The sequence below is a fragment of the Sus scrofa genome, chromosome 14 (genome assembly GCF_000003025.6).
Source record: "Sus scrofa isolate TJ Tabasco breed Duroc chromosome 14, Sscrofa11.1, whole genome shotgun sequence".
Classification (NCBI taxonomy): Eukaryota; Metazoa; Chordata; class Mammalia; order Artiodactyla; family Suidae; genus Sus; species Sus scrofa.
In genome coordinates this window covers 12,593,598-12,614,462 of record NC_010456.5, presented here as the reverse complement: position 1 = coordinate 12,614,462, position 20,865 = coordinate 12,593,598, and the positions used below count along the sequence as shown (strand labels likewise).

The 20,865-nt window shown below is 40.7% G+C and overlaps 1 protein-coding gene across 4 annotated transcripts in view; it reads left to right on the top strand.

The window, feature by feature from the left end:
- The window catches only part of INTS9 (integrator complex subunit 9), a 115,346-nt gene that overhangs the window by 77,978 nt on the left and 16,503 nt on the right, over window positions 1-20,865 (top strand). For all 4 annotated transcript variants that reach the window (XM_001928998.7, XM_021072408.1, XM_021072407.1 and 1 more), the window contains 4 exons: window positions 9,809-9,920; window positions 11,860-12,040; window positions 16,696-16,756; window positions 20,076-20,247. In XM_001928998.7, coding sequence (XP_001929033.5) covers window positions 9,809-9,920; window positions 11,860-12,040; window positions 16,696-16,756; window positions 20,076-20,247 — 526 coding nt within the window. The remainder of the gene's footprint in view (window positions 1-9,808; window positions 9,921-11,859; window positions 12,041-16,695; window positions 16,757-20,075; window positions 20,248-20,865) is intronic.

The following is a 20,865-nucleotide window of genomic DNA, read 5'->3' as shown; positions in this document are numbered from 1 at the left end:
TAATTTCCTTCTCAATGCTCATAGTTTAAATAAGCAATGGTTATTTTATAGTGTACTTTTGTTTGTCTCTAGTCCATCCAGTGTGATTAGGCTGTAGGTGAGACAAGACTGTTGTCAAGTCATATTTATGTTTCAGGGTTCTGTTCTTTCTTTTTTTTTTTTTTTTTTGCATTATAACAAGAGTATACTGATTCATTGAAATTTTTTTAGGCTTTTTTGAAACACAGTTTTTTTCTGGTAAATGTTTTACGTATGTTGGGAAAGACTGTGTTCACTGCTAGATGAAAACTTTTTCTATATGTATTTGTTCATTAGAGTCTTATTGTGTTTTAAGTCTTATATCTTTGCTTAGCTACCAGATTCTGAAGAAGATGTTTCATTCGTTGATGTATCTATTTCTCCCTATAGTTTCACCAGTTATTGCACCATGTCATTAGTGTCTAGAAATTTAGTTCCAGGCTGTTTAAAATATTCATAGCGTGGTGACTATAACACCTATTTAGACAACAGTGAACTTTATTCATTTTTTTTCAGCCTTATTTCCCATAAACCTCATAATGCTAGATTTACTCTTCTTTCTCCAGTACTTGAAGAATGTTCACCATGAGAGCCTTAAAATTGTAAACCCTACAAGGCCTTGAACAACTAAGGACATCTTTAATTTTTCCTCACATTTAAATGATATCTTGGGTAGTTATAAAATTAAAGAAAAACAACTTTGAACCAATAAAGCTTTGAAAGTACTGCTTCGTTTTCCGCTTGTATCCTTTTTGCGGTAAAGGACTGCAAAGCCCTTCAGATTTGTGTTCATCTGTGGAATCTGCTTTTAGAATTTTCCTTTAATCCTCAGTGTTCTTGAGTTTTACATTTAAGATGTATCTTAAATGTGTATTTTTTCCTGCCTACTTTCCTATATATTTTTCCTCTAAGATCTTCTAATTTTCTATAACACAGGAAAACTCCTAATCATTTTTAAAATTGTTTATTCCTTCTTGTTGGTTTTTCTTCTCCTTATGCAGTTTCTAGTATGTACATACTGACACTTCTCCATTTTCCAGATCTCTTTTCCTTTATATTTCCCATCTCTTCCTTGAAGCCTCCTGCTTCAGCTCATGAGTTCAGTCTTTAGCTATATCCATACTCCTCTTCAACCCATGTATTGAATTCCTTATTTCAACAGCTGTATTCCCATACACAGTATTTCCAATGGCTTCTCTTTACATTTATTTTTATTTTGTGTGTGAATTTTTTTAAAACGCATATTCTACTCTTCCATCTGGTTTATTTTTCATGTAGGGTGGGTTTTAGCTTATCGTGTTTAGTAGATGTTGCATTCCTCAGTGGTCTCGTTTAGTTCTGTCAGCTCTTACTTCTTGCTCCTAGGGAAATCCTCTGTACCTCAGCCCCAAAAACTGCTTTTTTCCCAGAATTCGTCTCCTTGATTTGTTACCACATAGCCTTGCGATGTGAGCGAACAAGCAAGGGCTTGTAGGACTGCCTTCGCCTTCTGTGCATGCTCCTCCCACTGTTCAGGTATCATGGTATGTGGTGTGTCGGCGCAGGCCACAATCTGCCAGTGTACCATGGAGGAGAGAAGAGGGGACAGAGAGTTCTCTTCCCAGTCTCTACTTCTCCCACATTGCCCAGCCCTCTTTGGCTTTGGCCTGCCATTCCAGAACCCATGGTTTTCCGGGGTATTTATTTTAGTTTCCCAGTTTCTCAGAATTCATCATTTGCCGTTATTTCTATGTTATCCCTCTGTTTAGACTCTGGAAGAGACCCAGCAGCTTGTGTTCACTATGTCTTTGTCGGGAATTTTGTTTTGTTTTAAAATAATATTATTTCCGTATATTTCTGTTAGAACGTTATATTTACTGTCTTAATTTTGGAAAATACAAAAATCTCAAAGAAAAAAAAATTATAGGTATCCTAATATTAACGGAGAACTTACAGCCTGCTTTTCTTCTTTCTGATTTAATGATCTTTCCTTAGGTGATTAGGTCTATTACATGGTATTTGATATCTACCTAGTATTCCATCACATGGATATACAATAAAGTATTTAACTGTTTTATCACTCTCAGACATTTAAATTTTTTTTAACTTTTTTTTTCCCCTGAAAAACATCTGCTCCAAATAGATGGGCAGTCTGTGCAGAAAGAGGGCATTGGACACAGTTCAAAGACAATATCCAAGTTCTCTGGTGGCTTAGTTAAGGATTTGGTGTTGCTGTCACTGCTGTGGCTCGGGTTCAGTCCCTGACCCAGGGAGCTTCCAAATGCAGCAGGTATAGCCAAAAAAAAAAAAAGTACCATTAATAGTACAATCAGTAACCATTAGAAGGATCCCATAAATGCATCAGCCATAACTAGTGAACATTTTTCGTTATTAGAGCCAAAGCCTTTTTGGCCTTGGAAATGAAATTAATGGATTTGCTTGTGAATTGTGAACATATGTTTGAACAATGATCTGCCTATTATGATGGTTTGAAAAGGCAACTTCACACTCACTATTTCACTAGTGTCCTGGCTATTCTGTCTGACTTCAGAGGTAGGACTTGAGTTTTAGATGTGAAAATCACCAACATAAATGGGCAAAAGTTGCATACACCTGGACATAGAGAGCTTCAGAATTTTGGGGTAGTTTGAGAAACTGAGCTAGTACAGGACACTGATACCCATGCAAGCTAACATTTGAAGTGTGGAGAATTGAAGTTTGCGGTAGATTTTTGTTGGTGGTGTTACTTTTGGTAGTGTTTTGGGGTTTGGGTTTTTTTGGGTTATGTTTGATCTTTTTCCATCCTTCTCCTGACCATGAACGGGACCTGGAAAGGTGTCCATCCCACTCCCTCAGCCCTCCTGGCCTTGAGGACTCTCTCATACCTCCTGGCCCAGAACCCATTTGGGAGATCAAGCTCAGCCAGTCACCAGGCAGTTTCCTTCTCATCTAACCCTTAGCCTTGAAGCTAAGACAGGTGGTTCTCTGGTTTGCCACATGGACAGTGGCTGTCAGGAAGAATGAGAGGAGAGATATTTTGAAAGCAGGGGCTTCGTATGGGAATTTCTGCCTTAGAGCAGTAGTTCTTAACATTTTGTGGACCATGGATCCAGAAGCCTGGTGTTAAGAATCTGAAAGGAACTACTTTAAAAAAAATAAAATGTACACCTACACAAGATTTGACATTTTCTGGAGACTGAGTTTATAGGACCCTCAGAAGCCCATTGTTATTTATCAGGTTAAGACTTAGAACTTGGAAAAAGTTGGGGGGGGGGTTTGTAAGAAAGTTTTAAAATTTTTCAATTAATTGAGAATTTCCAGACCTGGCCTCATGGGGATCTTATATTCAATCTGGTTCAGTCCTTGGGAATTTTCTGGGAATGTCTGTCTTCCCCTGTCATAGAACTTGGGTATTAAAACCACATAGTCACCCCCATGCACAGGGCAGAGCTGAGGATGGAAGTCAACACAAAGACATTTTCCTACGTCCACAAAACTTAGACTTCAGTGTAGCTATTTGAGACTTCACTCTGCTCCCCTGGTCACCTGACCCCCATGGAAGACCTGGGCTTCAATTCTCCACTCTCTTCTGTAGCATCACAGTCCGCTGCATGAGAGCCAGGCCTGGCCTAAGTATTGACCCTTCACTTCTCTGGGCCTCAGTTCTTCTGTGGAGACCAGATGTCTGACACTCTCCAGCATCACACCTCTGTACCAGCTGTCTGGATTATGGCCAAGAATTGCCCATTCTTCCTGGGTAAAGGACACAGCCATGCCCCCGAAATGTCATTTAAGAGAAACCTCTGGGGAGTGTCCATTGTGGCACAAAGGAAATGAATCTGATTAGTATCCATGAGGATGCGGTTTCAATCCCTGGCCTTGCTCAGTGGTTCAGGGATCCGGCGTTACCATGAGCTATGGCGTAGGTTGCAGACTTGGCTCAGATCCTGCGCTGCTGTGGCTGTGGTGTAGGCTGGCAGCTGCAGCTCTGATTTGACCTCTAGCCTGGGAATGCAGGTGTGGCCCTGAAAAGCAAAAAAGAAAGACAGACATCTGGGGCAAACCACAGCATACAGCTCCCTCCTCAGCTTTTTCCTCTTCATGGACGCAACTCCAAGTTGTCCTAAAGCGTCAGCCTCCTCAAGTCGGTCCTGAGGAAACAAAGCTCTAGGACCACTGAGGATTCTGCACCACTAGTAAAAGTTAAGCCTATATTAGCGGTGAGGAAGCTGAGCTACAAATGGTCCGTGATTGGTTTGGGGAATTGGGCTCAGTAAACAGATCCATGGAGCAAGGAGGCAGAGACTGGACAACTTGCTGGGCTCCTATCTGTTTCCCTCCACATTCGTTTTGTTTCTTATCTGACGGAGAGCTTCTCTCTGCAGAGTATTTCCTTCTCTCAGAAATAATATATGACTTTTGTGCATTCGTTTGTTTATTCATTCCCTCCTTCTCTCATCTAGTCTGGGATTTTCTAAGCACATGCTTTGGGCAGTGAAATGTGCTGGACTGGAGGGGAACATAATGGGAGGTGTTAAATCTACACAGGTCATCATAGAGGAGGAAGGTGGCTGCACACAGGACTCTTCTCCAGGGTGCAGTAAGGATCCTACCACACTAGCAGTTCCCTCAAGTGCTGGGTGCGGGAGGGGGTGTATCCCTTCCCACTGGGGAATAGGAGACCTCTTAGAAGAGGGGGCTTTTAATTGGTTTTAGAAGGCTGGGTATGGTGTGCTTTGTGATGCCACAAATATTTCTTCCTTTCTCTCATCAAAGAAATACAGGTCATTGGGTCATTAACTTTTTCACTAATTCTTTCTTTTCCGCCTTTAAGCAAATTGGAGGGGTTTCAAAATGACAAAAGGCCTTCAGATGACTGTCTCCTCCCCTGACTACCATCGTCTCTCTCTTAACTGTGAGGAGAGTTCTCCCGTTTACCTTGTTCAGCCCTATCTGCAAACCTGGCTCCTTGTACCTCACAGATCTGGTTTCACATCTCTGGCTTAATTGTCATCAGCTTCTGGCTGAACTTTTTCTGATTTCCAGTGTCTCACAGCTGCACCTGACCACCATTCACAATTCTTATAGTATAGGCTTCTGGAGCAGTCCTTTTGTTTTCCTTTTCTTAACTCTGCCTTATCTTTTGGCATATTACAGGGCGAACGCACCATAAACTTATCTTTCCCAAGCTCCCCAGTTTGCAGGTAGGAAGCTCTGCTTTGCACTTCATAATTCTCTTGTATTTGCTCCCCTCTTGTGTACCATACCTGCCCCCTCCAGCCTTGGCCCTGAACCTGTTCCTCTTTCCTCACTTGAAATGAACTTTTTTCTGTTAACTGTTCCATGAAGATACTAGCACATCTCCATGTGTATCACACGCCATTGTTTGATCTTTAAGCTCAGAAAAAACCATTTCACCATCCCCAGAACTACTGCCACGTGCCAATGCTGAACTTATTATTGCCTCCTTGTTCTTTGAAATCACTGTATCCAAATTTCCCTTTGCATTTCTGACTTCAGATTTTGAGGCATCTTAAAGTCTTGCTTTCTCCCTTGTCCTGTGTATCCAGTCCATCCCCAAAAGCCTGTTAACTGTTTTCTATCATGTTGTGTAGATCTGCTTCTTCCAGCCCCTCAGATGCCATGAAATTGTAATTTTTTTTTCCTTTAAATCTGGGCTACCTTCAGAGTGTTCTCCCCCTGTTTGGCCTCACCCCTCCTCAGCTCTTATCAATGGTTGTTGTTCCCAAAACGCCCTTCTCCTGCTTCAGACCATTGACTCCTTATTGCCCACCCTGTCATTTGTCAAGATTCCCATCTCTATGGCCTTTTACCAATTTTACTTTCTCTCCTTTTACTAATTTCTTTTCTCAGCCTCAAAGTAGACTTTCCATTCCAGCCAGGCAAATTCCTTTGGCCCCTACAGGTTGCCTGCCCCTGTCCTCCACTCTCCTGGCCCTCCTCCCACTGTTGACATGCTCACCTCACCTTCCTGGCTTGTAGTACTTATTTCCCAGCATGGGATATGCTCACCTTGCTTACCAGGATGCACATTCTTTTCATCCATGCATTTATCCAGCAGTGTTTATGTACTATTTGCTGTGTGCCTGGCATTTTGCTTGGAAGTAAGGGTATAAAGTCCTTGCCCTCAGGAGCTTCATCATCCCACAAGGTGCACAGATGAGTAGACAGGCAGTTAGTGCTGGAGAGAGTCTTGGAGGCCATGGAGCACATGTAGGAGGGACATCTTGGGGGGCGAGGAGAGCACACAGCCATTCCAAAGCCTGTATTAAGTCTTAAGTTCCTTAGCCAAAGGAAGAAAGAAAACTAGACCCAAAACTTCATCTGCCAGAAAGCTGTGTACAGGTGACTTCCCCTGCCTAGTACAGACTCATGCAGTCTGCACTACATTTTTTAATGGCTTTTGAAAAAATCCTCTTTTTTGATTATACATACATGTTTTCTCTTTAACTCAGTTATAAGTCTCTAGGGCCTAGAGGCCAGGTCTCCTCTTTTTTCATGCTCTGTGCAAAGTGTCCAATAAAAATTAACTAGTGGAGGTGCAAAGCTGTGAGCACAGACTCCTTGGGCCTAGGGTTTTTCAAACTTGTCAACTTCGGAAGGCATTTTTATTGGATTCTTGAACACGATTACAGTTTTTTGGTTTTGTGTGTTTGAACAAAATGCTCCCACTCAGGTGCTAAGTGAGTGACCGTTGACACCAGTAATAGATACATGTGTCCCTTGGTGGTGAAATGGAGATGGGGGTGGTGTCAGCTTGGTTTGGAGAGTGTCACTAGAAGACCATAAAAGTCTACTTTTTTTTTTTTTGCAGTAGCCCTGGGAATCAGCAAGAAATGTCTCTGAGTTATAGGGCTGAAGCCGTGAACATCTGGTCTGACCTGATCACGCAGTATTTCATGATGCCCAGCTTGGTCGTAGTCCTATTGTAGTGCTGCCCGTGTTTTTTATTATGGGCATTTAATTTTCAAAGAAAGGCAGTGGTAATGGTTGAGGTTCAGAGATGGTGTTGCTTTCAGGGCCAGAGTTGGCTGCCCACCATATCCTTATTTAAATCAGTAGTTCTTAATTAACCTTTTGGGAGTCATGGCCCCAAATGACGACCCAATGAAATCTGTGGCAAATTGTATATAGGCACAGAGAATCGTATGAACCATTTCAGGAGGCTCATGGACCCCTCGAGTCCCCTATCAGCCCTGTGACACATTAGTGGCTTGTTCTAATAAGGTCCTTGTAAAGTTGTTGTCATTTTAAGCTAAATATGCTGTCCAAGAAAGCTCAGTCCCTTTGTCACCATTCCGGTTTCCTTCTGCTTGATGTGTGCACACAGGGACCATTCCCAGGCTCGTTATACATCTGCTGCTCTAAACCTCTGTACTTGACTCCCCCTTCCTTCCTTCTGTGGAAGCAATGAACATGTGTGTATTGGTTGCAGAAGTGCAAGTAGATGGGTCAGTTCTGCCTGAGCAGAGGAAAAGCTCTTCCATACATGGTTATGTATCTGTGCAAAGAGGAATTAGAAGCTATTCAGTGAAATTGTCACAAAGTATTTTTCGTGTATCCATGTTAAAGAAGTGTTTTTCAGGTTATAAAGCAGCTTATATAACCATAATCATGTTATTTTAAAAATAATGAAGCACATACATCCGTGTGTATATATAAAATGCTAAGGGAATGATACATCAGAAGGCATGTATACTCAGAAACGGCAGTGCAGATGGTAGATCTTTACTACGCTATTTGAAATTTTATTGGACAATCTGGGTGGGACAGAAAGAGCAGGGATAGGGCTTCTTCATAAATGATGTTTTTGGCTTTTTTCTTCTGATATTTTTACAAGTATATTAAATGAAACTGAGGAAAGGATGAATTACAAAATGAAAATATTTTGTGAGCTCTCCTGCGTCTCAGTGAATCAGCCTTCATTTTTTTCCCTTTCTTTTCCATTTATTAGATACTTTTAATTTTTTTATTTTTGTACAATTTTAAATGTTACTTTCCATTTACAGTTATTACAAAACATTGGCTATCTTCCCCATGTTGTCTTCCCCACACAATACATCTTTGTGTGGACTTTGATTTTTGTTTCCAATTTGAATCCTGATTTATTTAGAAACAGTAATTAGTGGGTTTTTTTTTTTAATGCTCTGAAAACAAATTGAAATTAAATTCAAAAATTGAACATCCTGGGAGTTCCCATCGGTGGCTCAGTGGTTAACGAATCCGACTAGGAACCATGAGGTTGCGGGTTCGATCCCTGGCCTTGCTCAGTGGGTTAAGGATCCGGTGTTGCCGTGAGCTGTGGTGTAGGTCGCAGATGTGGCTCGGATCTGGCGTTGCTGTGGCTGTGGCATAGGCCAGCGGCTACAGCTCCAATTCGACCCCTAGCCTGGGAACCTCCGTATGCCACGGGAGCGGCCCTAGAAATGGCAAAAAGACCCAAAAAAAAAAAAAAAAAAATTGAACATCCTAAGGATCACATAATAGGGTGCCATAGGAGTTCATAGGATACAGGAAAAGCAGTGTATATTAGTGCGTGAGACGCTCAGAAATCACTGAAGGAAGATGAGTCAAGAAATAGGCCCTATTTTATAGGAAACCCAGCTCGAAGCTTGGCTGAGATCCCGTGATAGTAATGGAATTGGAAAGAGGTTTTACATTTCCAATTCCTGATCCTGTGTGCTTTGTGCTTCCTCTGCCACTGACTCTTAGGGAAAAGCACCCCCAGCTCTTTGAGTCCCAACTTACGTTATTTTTTTTTAAATTTTATTGAAGTATAATTGATTTACAATATTGCGTTAATTTTTGTTGTGCAGCCAAGTGACTCAGTTTTTTATATATATATATATATATAAATATATATATATATGTTTTTTCTTCCTTTTTTGGCCACCCTGCAGCCTGTGGAGTTCCCAGGCCAGGGATGACATCCAAGCCACATTCGTGACCTACACTCAGCAGCAACACCGGATCCTTTAACCCACTGTGCTGAGCTGGGGATCAAAGCTGCATTCTGGCGCTGCAGAGACACCACCAATCCTGTTGCATCACAGTGGGAACTCCTCTTTTTTATATTCTTTTCCTTTATGATTGATCACAGGATATTGAATATAGTTCCCTGTGCTCTGCAGTAGGACCTTGTTGTTTATCCATCCTGTACACAATAGTTTGCCCAACTTTTGAATTTTCATAATGTATACTTATTTCATGTACTTGGCAGAGGTGTTCTGAGAAGCAAATTACACTGTGTAGTTCTCAAGGCAAGATCCCCACACCAGCACCAGGAACATCTCTTGGGAGTTTGTTAGAAATGCAGAGTCTCAGGTCCACCTCAAACCTGAATCAGAAAGTCTGGGAGTGAGGCCCAGCCATTCTCCTCCAGGTGATGCTAGTGCACGCTCAGGTTTGAGGACCACTGTTGATATGTGTGGGTGAGCCTTTTGAAAAGAGCAAGGTGTTATAGAAATAAATAACACACTTATTTTTCATTGAGGCAAAATTTATATGTAGTGAAACCTAAGATCTCAAGTGTACAATTCTATGAATTTTCATATCATGTCATCACTATATCAGACAAGACGTAGAACTTTTTCATCACCCCATGAAGTTCCCTCCCACTGATCCTCGTCCCCCTTGGGCACTGTTCAATGATAGGCCTGTCATTAGAGGAAATAAGATGCCTTGATGATGAGATGAACATGGAAGGAGCAAGGATTGTATTCTCATTTTCCTTTATTCCTTGTAGATAATTTTCTTTTAAGTACTAAGTATAGTTCTCTGGTTTTTTCAGCCCATGGACCAAGCTTCTCTCAAAAATAGCGATGTTCTCATTCTGACCGGTCTTACCCAGATTCCCACCGCGAACCCAGACGGTATGGTGGGAGAGTTCTGCAGCAACCTGGGTATGTCCCCAACACAAATCTTAAATAGAAGGACGTGTTTTACATTTATTTTTTGGTGTCTTACTTCTATAGTAGCTTTTGTCCCTTTTCTTCATATTTATACCCTCTGAGGCCCCTCTTTTAAAGCCTTTTCCCCCATTTATTCCCATCTTTCTGCTCATCCTTCAAAGCCTACTGTTGTCAACAAAAGCAGTTCTTAAGCAGCTGTAAGCGATAGTACCTCCGCTCTAGGGGAAAGAAATTGTCATCTTAAATTTACATAGAAGGTACTATCCTTTGAAATTTCACTTGCCCATGCCAATAATCAGTCTTTTTTTGTTCTTTGCTTATTTTAAGCCAAAGGTAATTTATTCTTTTACCTTGGAAAAATTATTGGACTAGTCTCAAAAAGAATCTTTGGTTTGGATATTTATTTATAATCGGTCATAGACTCAGAAAACTTCAGGTCTAACAGGAACCTTACATCTAATCTCCTGTTTCTCAAAATAGGGTACACTAACCACCTGCCTCCAGATCAGGGAAGTCACTTATTAAAAATGCGAATTTGGGGTGTTCCCATCGTGGCTGATAAAAATAAACCCAACTATTAAGGATCCGGCCTTGCCGTGAGCTGTGGTGTAGGTTGCAGATGTAGTTTGGATCCCGAGTTGCTGTGGCTCTGCCATAGGCCGGTGGCTATAGCTCCAATTAGACCCCTAGCCTGAGAACCTCCATATGTCACAGGAGTGGCCCAAGAAAAGGCAAAAAGACAAAAAAAGAAAGAAAGAAAGAAACCCAACTAGTATCCATGAGGATGCGGTTCGATCCCTGGCCTCGCTCACTGGATTAAAGGATCTGGCGTTACCGTGAGCTGTGGTACAGGTCACAGGCATGCTCAGATCTGCTGTGACTGTGGCTCTGGTGTAGGCCAGCAGCTGTTGCTCTAATTCAACCCCTAGCCTGGAAACTTCCATATGCCACACCTTTGGGGGCCCTGCCACAGACCTAGCAAGTCGTATCCTCCAGGGAGAGGAGAAGCCCAATAGAAAAGTTGCATTTTCAACACATTCTGGCAATTTTCATGCAATATAAAGCTTGAAAACCACTAATCTAGTTCGCTCTTCCCCTAAGTGATGGGAAACTGAGGAGGTGGTGGTACCTGACCTCGGACCCTAAGCTTGTGACAGGCAATACTAGAGCCAGGCCTCTTGGGCCCTGGTGGCTGAGCTGGTCTTTATCTTGGTTCCTGCTCTGGTCACAGCAGGTCAGCCAGTACTCAGAGCAAAGCATCCAGGATAATCTGGAGGTCAGATTTGGGAACAGAGGAGGCTCTAAGAAATCAGAGACTTCCTTCTGCACCCAGCAGCTGCTTGCTGCAATTCATGTTGGAAACTAAACCAAAAATGAACCTAGAAAGCCACATGTAGCTTCTAATAGTTTACCCATAAGTTACAATTCCTCACTTGCTAACTTACTTGGCATATTTAGGGTGTAGAGGATTTTCTTATAAACAAGACATTAATGAAAGAAAATGGCACCAAAATGAATCAAAGAGAAAAACTTGGCCTATTTCCTTATAGGTCATTCAGCAATGGTCAGAGACTGAACAGAGACAAATCCAGCAGTTTTGAGCAGGAGCTAAAAAGAGAAGGAGCTTGGAGGGTCCATCCTGAAGCTCATCTGCCATTGGTAACCTTGAAAACCCAAGTCCTTAATTGCACACCCTGTTCCAGGGACCAAGACATTGATTAAAAACTCAGCGGATTATCAGTCAGCCTCTGGTCCTCCCACCCTGGTGCTGTTCTTCAGAAGATAAAAAGTTTTATACATATGAAATAAATTATAAGAACAGAGTTAGGAAAATGAGAGAAATAAAAATATTGTGGTTAAAGTTCCATTCTCCCTATATAAAACTGTTGTTTTGATAGTATTTTTCCCTCTCTGGCTTCAACTTTTCTAGCACTGACAGTCCGGAATGGAGGAAACGTGCTGGTCCCCTGCTACCCTTCTGGAGTGATCTACGACCTCCTGGAGTGCCTGTATCAGTACATTGACTCCGCCGGCCTCTCCAGCATCCCCTTCTACTTCATCTCCCCCGTGGCTAACAGTTCACTTGAGTTTTCCCAGATTTTCGCTGAGTGGTATGTCTTTGTTCTTCCTATGATTCAGTACATTAAAGCAGTGAGAATGGGAAAGAAAATGTTAATATTAATTAAAGAATAATTATATTTTTTCTCATATTACTATGAAACTTTTTTTTTTTTTTTTTTTTGGTCCTTTTGGGCCACACTCGCAGCATATGGAGGGTCGCAGGCTAGGGGTCTAATCGGAGCTGGAACCGTCGGCCTGCGCCACAGCCACAGCAACGCCAGATCCAAGCCACATCTGCAACCTACACCACAGCTCATGGCCATGCTGGATCCTTAACCCACTGAGCAAGGCCAGGGATTGAACCCACAACCTCATGGTTCCTAGTTGGATTATTTCCACTGCACCATGACGGGAACTCCGAAACCTTCATTTTGTTGTTTTTCTGTGTCTGTGATGTGAAGATTGTATTAGTGACAGCCAAGACTATTATATTGCCAGAGTTTAAAAGACTTGTTATCACAGAGGGAAGGAGGGAAGGCAAAGACTTCACTTACCCGGCACTTTCAAAATCAATAATGAAACTATTATACACTTACCTTCTTACATGCTCCCCTCTGCCTTTTATGAAGTGAAGGTAGAGTCTAAAAGCTAAAAAAAGTTTTAAGTCCAAGCTCATGTTGCCTGAAATTTATAACACCAAATCTGATGGGAAAAACCAGCTCATTTTTTTATTTTGAGTATGGCATTTGGCAAAATTAAGTTTTAGTACAGCAGGAAATTATTTTACCAGGTCCTCAGACAGGTAAATTATTGAACAATATGAAGTAGGTGAACCTTTTTAGGCTTATTTAGTTGCAGGTTTGAATCCAACTCCCCTGGCCAAAAAAGGGGAAGGGAGGGGTTGAAAGAAAAAGATTAACTTAATCTTTACAATGCACCTAATAGTGCCTTAGAATGGGGCTGTGACACACCTACAGGTGTGTGCTTAAGGGTGTGCTTAAACCTTCTTAGGAGTGTGGTCGCCTCACAGACTTGATACTCTACAAAGCTGCTAAAGAGACTTGCATATCTTTCTGTACAACATACATCTTTGTACAATATTTCCAATCAACACACTGCCCTCTGTGTCCTCCCCATTTTTCTCCCTCCCCCCTTCCTCCTGCTGCTTCTTTTCCCTTTTCCCTCCTCTCTCTTCTTCCTTCTCTCTCTCTCTCTCTCTCTTTTTTTTTTTTTTTTTTTTTTTTTTTTTTGGCCACACCTGTAGCATGTGTAAGTTCACAAGCTAGAGATTGAAGCCAGCCAGAGCACCAGATCCTTAATCCACTGAGCCATCAGGGAGGGAACTCCTATCTCTCCCTTTTAAAGCACGGTTTTTTTCCCTCCCCATTTTACTTGTTGTCAAGGTCCTTTTTTTTTTTTTTTTAACGTTTTTAGATTCAAGCAGGCCTCTCCATCTCATGGCGTATTACTAAATGTTTGTCCACAGGATTCTTTGTCGTTATTTATATTTAACTTCTTGTTACTAACAATAAAAAGTCACTTTTATTGGTACCCACTGAATTTTATCCTTTGCTTAGAGTCTTTTCTCCTCCAACATAGGAGGGTAATCTTGAATAAGTAATAGTACACCTTCAGTAGCACTTGCACATTTAATCAGCATATTTGAATTTCTTCATCCAGATCCTCAGTTAAAAGCAATGAAAAATGCAGGCTCCTGGGCCAGCCCCCGGGACCTCTGTGCATGGTGTCCTAGCCAAGTGTGTGCCCTTCAAGTCCACTTGTGACCCATTACATACTTTTTTTATTGTCAGATTAAGTCCTGATTGGGTAAAATCCAGGACTACTAAAATAAGAGTAGCTTGTTTCTGTGTTTCTGCTTTTTTGATATTTGTCAGTTTTTAATATGTGTAATACATGTTTACTATAGAAAAAGCTGAGGAGTTCCCTGGTGGCACAGTGGGTTAAGGATCCAGCATTGTCACTGCAGTGTTTGGGGTCACTGCTGGGATGTGAGTTTGATCCCTGGCTCAGGAACTTCCGTATGTTGCAGGCATAGCCAGAAAGAAATAGAAAAAGATAAAAGTTACAAAGAACAGGAAAAAAAAAAAAATTTCACTGTCCAGAAATGATACCACTATTAGCTTCTGATGTATTTCTTCTTGCTATAAATGGGTCATGCTGAATATTTAACTGTAAATCCTGCTTTTAATTTTTTTTTTTTTCTTTTTTTTGCTTTTTAAGGCCCCACTTGCAGCATATGGAAGTTCCCATGCTAGGGGTCAAATCAAATCAGAGCTGCAGCTGCTGACCTACACCACAGCCACAGCAACGTGGGATCCAGGCTGAGTCTGACCTACCCCACAGCTCACGGCAATGCTGGATCCTTAACCCACTGAGCAAGGCTAGGACTCCAACCCACATCCTCATGGGTACTAGTCAGGTTTATAATCTGCTGAGCCACAATGGGAACTCCCTGCCTTTAAATTTTTTAATACTAAACTGGAGCATTATAAAATCTTTGAAACCATAATTTTTGCTTGAGTGAATTATTAAGTCATTTGCACCATGTATATATAGTATAATTTATTTAACTATTGTCTTATTGTTAAAACAGCCTTTGGGACAGCCTTTTTCCAATTTTCTTCCTTTCAGTAATAAATTTCCAATTAATATTCTGTGTATATTTGACTACATTTTTTTGCTTTAGGTAAGTTACTAAAAATAGGATTACTGGAACAAAGTGTGTAAATATTTTTAATGTTCAATAGACAATCTAAATTGCTTTCCAAAAAATTTTTTATGTCTTCTGTAAATTGTTCCTTTTTTCCCATTTGCTTATCAGAGGTGTTGTACTTTTATTTATTTATTTGAACTCTAAATGTATTAATGAAGAAACTAACATTTTGTTATATCTGCAGATATTTTTCCCACTTTGACACTTTTTTCAACTTTGTCTTTAATTTTTTTTAAAATAATAACTTGTTACTTTAGTAAAGAGTTTTAGGTACAGAAAATTTGCAGAGATAGTTTACAAACTCCCTTCCGCTCAGTTTCCCTCAGTGTTAACATTTACGTGTTACTGTGTCCTGTACCAAAACTAAGAAATTATAAGCACAGTCTTACTAAATGAACTCCAGTCTTTATTTAAATTGCACCAGTTTTTCTGCTAATGTTAGTTTCCTATTCCAAAATCAATCCAGGGGATCACATTGCACATAGCTCTTCAATTTTTTTTTTACAGAAGTATTTTAGTTTTATAATTTTATTTGATTCTAATTGGTGTAACATATTATTCTTTCCTAAAATCTAAAGTAAACTTTTAAACTAAGCTTTTTTATTTGACTCTATTCCTGCGTTTGAAATAATAACAGTATTAGTATCTGTTTAGATATTAAGTAACCATTCAAAAATACCATGTTTCCACATTTACGTCTTCTTTTAGAAAGGACATCAAGCGATGTGTTTGGAATCCAGTTAAAATAAACTAAGGGTAGGAAAAATTAGATAGTAGATTGTATTAATTAAGTTCAGACAAAATCCAAAACCTAGAGTCCTGAATTATTCCACAAAAATTAATATGTGTTAGAATTGTTGAAATGCTTTAATTATATTCTGGTAGAATTCTTAGAAGCAGGCTCTAACAAACATACATCACTACATATATTTTTTCCAACTTTTATAAATGTCAAAACTATAGAACACCCACATTCCTGATTTTAACAGTTGTTAACTTTTTGCCACATTTGCTTTATCCAGAAATCTCCATATTTTAAATGTCATATCTAACAAGGGGAAAACGCACGCCACCTAAAACATTTGAGGTGTCTCTAGATTGATGTAGAGTTAGTGGAGAGATTAGTTACTCTCCAGTTTGAGTTACCAGTTCTGCTGTTAATGAAATGGTGGATATACAAAACAGAACATTATGTCTCTGGGAAAAGTGTATCACATTTTCTTCAAAATTGATCACAACTAAATGCAATATGATATCTTGGAATAGATCCTGGAACAGAAAAAGAACATTAGGAGTTCCCGTTGTGGCTCAGTGGTTAATGAATCTGACTAGGAACCATGAGGATGCAGGTTCTATCCCTGGCCTCACTCAGAGGGTTAAGGATCCGGCATTGCCGTGAGCTGTGGAGTAGGTCGCAGATGCGGCTCGGATCCTGTGTTGCTGTGGTGTAGGTACAGCTCCAATTAGACCCCTAGCCTGGGAACCTCCATATGCCATGGGTGCAGCCCTAAAAAAAAAGACCAAAAGAAAAAAAGAAAAAGAACATCAGTGGAAAAACTGGAAGAATCTGAATAAAGCTAGGGTTTAGTTAATTGTAACATACCAATATTAATTTCTTAGTTCAACAAATGTATCAGGGTTATGTAAGATGTTAACTTAGAGAATAACAGGTGAAAGATTCGTGGGAACCCTGTCCTGTCTTTTCAACTTTCCTGTGAACCTACAATTACTCCAGAATAAGCTTATTTTTAAGGAAAAAATTTACTGAGGAATTTCAAAGGTTAAAAAATACGCTTACAAGAGACTTACGTCTTGAATACTCTGTAAGTGCTGGCTTTTATTCACAGCAAGTTTTACTGGCAGGAAAATTTTTAACTTCAGTATTTGGAATTTGCGCTGTTACCACTAGGTGGCAATAAATGCTACTGTGTTCCCTGGCTAATATGCTGATCTGTTTTTCCTCTTTAAAAGGCTTTGTCACAACAAACAGACTAAGGTGTATCTCCCAGAACCACCTTTTCCTCATGCAGAGGTAAGAAAATGGACTTACTGGGTCAGAGCAAGAAAGAAATATAGATAAATGGAGGTGGGTGGAGATAACACGTCATTAGATTTTAAAAAATCCAAAGGTAAACTGATACAGCCCTTTGCTTCCCTTGTAAGCTAGCAGTGAGGTACTCCAAGATTCATTGCTTTCTCTTCTTATTAACACATTATGTTAACAGTATGTTCTTCAGTAATAGCCTACCTCTGTTTCATTGAGCAAGTGGGGAATTTTTTTTTTTTTTTTTTTTTTTTGCTTTTTAGGGCCGCACACATGGCATATGGAGGTTCCCAGTCTAGGGGTCAAATCGGAGCTACAGCTGCCAGCCTATGCCACAGCCACAGCAATGCAGGATCCAAGCCGCATCTGCAACCTACACCACAGCTCATGGCAATGCCGGATCCTTAACCCTGAGCAAGGCCAGGGATCAAACCTGCAGCCTCATGGGTCCTAGTCAGATTCGTTTCTGCCACAATGGGAACTCCCAAGTGAGGAATTTTATTCTAATATCTACTGCTAACATTTTTTCATACAGATTTACTTGTCACAGTCCTTTTCACTGAGTTATGTCTGTCATGGGTATACATTTTTAATGATGAAAACAGTATTTCAGTTTAGAAAAAGAAAAATTCCCCCTTCCTCACAGAACCAGTGAGTGTTTTTATATGACTGAGTATGTGTCCAATTTTGTTTCCAATGTTTTTTTCACTGAACAGTGTGTCATGGACCTTTTTCTCTGTGTATCATTGTTATTATTGCTGCCTAATACTCCATAGTATATCATATGAACTTACTATTGGACAAAAGAGTTACTCCCAGTTTTTTGTTATATTTTTTTAAAAGGATGTTTAATTTGGTGTAACCACTTTAGGAAACTGACAGTCTCTGCTAAAGCTGAACCTAGGATCGTGACTCTGCTGTCCCTCAGCAGTTCCATCTCTAAAATCTGTCTAAATAGAAAGGCAGATGTGTCTCCCAGAAACCTGCACAGAAGTCTTCATAGCCCTCTTGGTAATTGTGCTAAAATGTAGCCAAATGCCCATCAACAGGTGAATGGATTTTGTGGTATATTCCTGTAGAGGAAAATCTTACATCAAAGAGAACGAAGGACCTCCAGGTATATGCAACAGTGTAGATAAATTTAACCAAATTTCACTAATGTAAAAAAAAAAAAAGCCAAATATAAAAGAGTAGATATGGTGTGATTTTTATTCATATGAAAGTTCAAACACACACTCATCTGTGATACTTGGGCCAGGATAGTGGTTATCCTGGGAGTGGCGGTCGGAGCACTAGAAGGGGACAAAGGAGGATTTGAGTAACCAGTGATACTGTTTCTTCATGTGCATATGGGAAAATGGAAGTTTCCAGTTTATAGAAATTTCAGCAAGTTTGGGATGTCTGTGCTGATATTTATGTATAGGGATATATTCATTGATTTATTTGTTATGCATTTAACTATTTGGCTCAAGAGTGAATTGCAACAGGAGTTCCCACTGTAACTCAGTGGGTTGAGAACCTGACTAGTATCCATGTGGATATGGGTTCAATCCCTGGCCTCACTCAGTGGGTTAAGGATCCAGCATTGCCACAAGCTGTGGTATAGGTTGCAGATGTGCCTCGGATCTGGCATTGCTGTGGCTGTGACATGGGCCTGCAGCTGCAGCTCCAGTTTGACCCCTGGCCTGGGAACTTCCATATGCTGCATGTGTGGCTCTAAAAAGTAAAATTAATGAATGAATAAATTAAATTTTTAAAAAAGTAAATTGCAACAAATGTCTTGCTATTTTTTTTTTTTTAATCTTTTGTCTTTTTAGGGCCGCACCCATGGCACATGGAAGTTCCCAGGCTAGGGGTCAAATCAGAGCTGTAGCTACCAGCCTACACCGCAGCCACAGCAACACAGGATCTAAACTGCATCTGCGACCTACACTGTAGCTCACAGCAGCACCATATCCTTAACCCACTGAGCAAGGCCAGGGATAGAACCCACATCTTCCTGGCTACTCATTGGCTTTGTTACCATTGAGCCACGATGGGAACTCTGCTAATTTTTTTACATTTGACTGTTTTCCTATTCTGAGGGACAGGTCTTTCATGAACCAGAATGTCAAGTGGAAGGTTTTGAGGAGTTACTTGCCATCCTCATACTCTCTTACAGTAGCAAAAGGTTTTTGGAAGCTCTGTCATTCCTACCATGAAATTCAGGCTAGAAATGTAATATTAGAAAATTAAATATAGCGAAACATACTTTGTGGTGGGCTTTGCCACTAAAAGTCTCTTTGCCTCTGCCCAAATAGCAATTAGCCGTTCTTTAGAACTTGTTCTTTAAGGGCGTTAACCACATTCTTACCCACATATATGTCACAGATGACTTCTGTTCCCATTACAGTTAGGAAATGGAAAGACCACAGTTGCTTGATCAGGGTTCCTGGAATTCACTTGTCAGTATTAGGGTGTGATGGAGGTGAGAGTCAGTATTATGTGACCGGTGCTCATAAGATATGGTTCTGCTCTTAGAGCTGCTAAAACATTGCTATACAGAATGCCTACCTCATGGCTTCATTGGTTATATGATTTGCACCTTAAATCAGCACAAAGGTAATGCTGGACAGTTAAAGGTAGTGAGTCAGCTGGAAAAGTAGATGCATTTACCCCCCCAACCCCTGCAAAAAAAAATGATGAATTTATCTTAGTTTGCCTAAAAAGTGACTTAAGTTGTGTGCAAAGACCTGCTGCTCTTCTTAGAATCCCATTCATTTCCTTGCCATCTATGGATACAGTAGAACTAGTCTCTTAGTGGGCTACTTGCCCATTTAACTGGGGCAAGTAATGATTTGGTCCAGTCAGTTTATAAAAAGAATGTCAATTTTGGAAGTTCTCACTGAGGTTAGAGAGACCCAGGAATGTCTCTCTGAGGATGTGGATTTGATTCCTGGCCTTGCTCAGTGAGTTAAGGATCTGGCATTGCTGCAAGCTGTGGCATAAGTTGCAAATGCAGCTCAGATCCAGTGTTGCCATAGCTGTGGCATAGGCCAGCAGCTGCAGCTCCAGTCTGACCGCAAGCCAGGAACTTCCATGTACCCCAGCGGTGGCTGTAAAAAAAATTTTTTTAAGTCTCCATTAAGTATGGTATTTGTACCAAAAGGTCGCATCTTTTGAGAAAATCACGTTGGAGGTAAAGAAATTTGGATCTTTGGCAATTCTCTTGTACTTTTAATTTTTTCCACTCACTTTCCCACACTCTGGTTTTCCCTTCCTAGGCAGGCTGACTCTTCATGTGCTTTTTGTACATGTTTTCTTCCAGCTCATCCAGACCAACAAGCTGAAGCACTACCCCAGCATCCACGGAGACTTCAGCAACGACTTCAGACAGCCATGTGTGGTGTTCACAGGACACCCGTCCCTCCGGTTTGGGGATGTGGTCCATTTCATGGAACTCTGGGGAAAATCCAGTCTCAACACCGTCATATTTACAGGTAAATAAACCAACAAACAAGACCCCGCCCTTTCCACTGGGACTGGCCCTGAACACCTGGTAGGATGTACCTATCAGGTAGAAACCCTGGGAGGATTTTGATGGTAAAATGTAAATATGAACACCTCTGTCATAAATACCAAAGGATAAGAAGACCAGAAGGGAAAGGGTAAGAGCCAAGCAAGACGCTCTGTTATTAGATCACTGCACGCTGGACGGAACGTTCACATCTGTTTTTATAGAGAGATTTCTGGTCTAGAACTGCTTTTGATAGGATTTTGTAAGCTGTCTGAGACCTACAGCGATTTAGTAACCAGCCTTGTTTTATCCTTTTGGAACTACTTCCTTTGGTTACAGTTTACTCTGGCTTACAGTTTTTCTTACGGAGATGAATCCCTCAGAATAACACTCATCCTTTAATGAGGGCAAGTTAGGGATTTTACTTAATCACTCTCTTGGTTTGTCAGTTCAAGGTCTTCAGCCTTGGGATTTGAAATTCTCATGAGCAATGAAGTAAAAAACCTTGATCTAGGAGTTCTTTTGTGGCACAGCAAGTGAGGGACCAGGCTCGAGGTGCTGCTGTGGTGTGGGTTTGATCCTGGCCCTGGAACATCCGCGT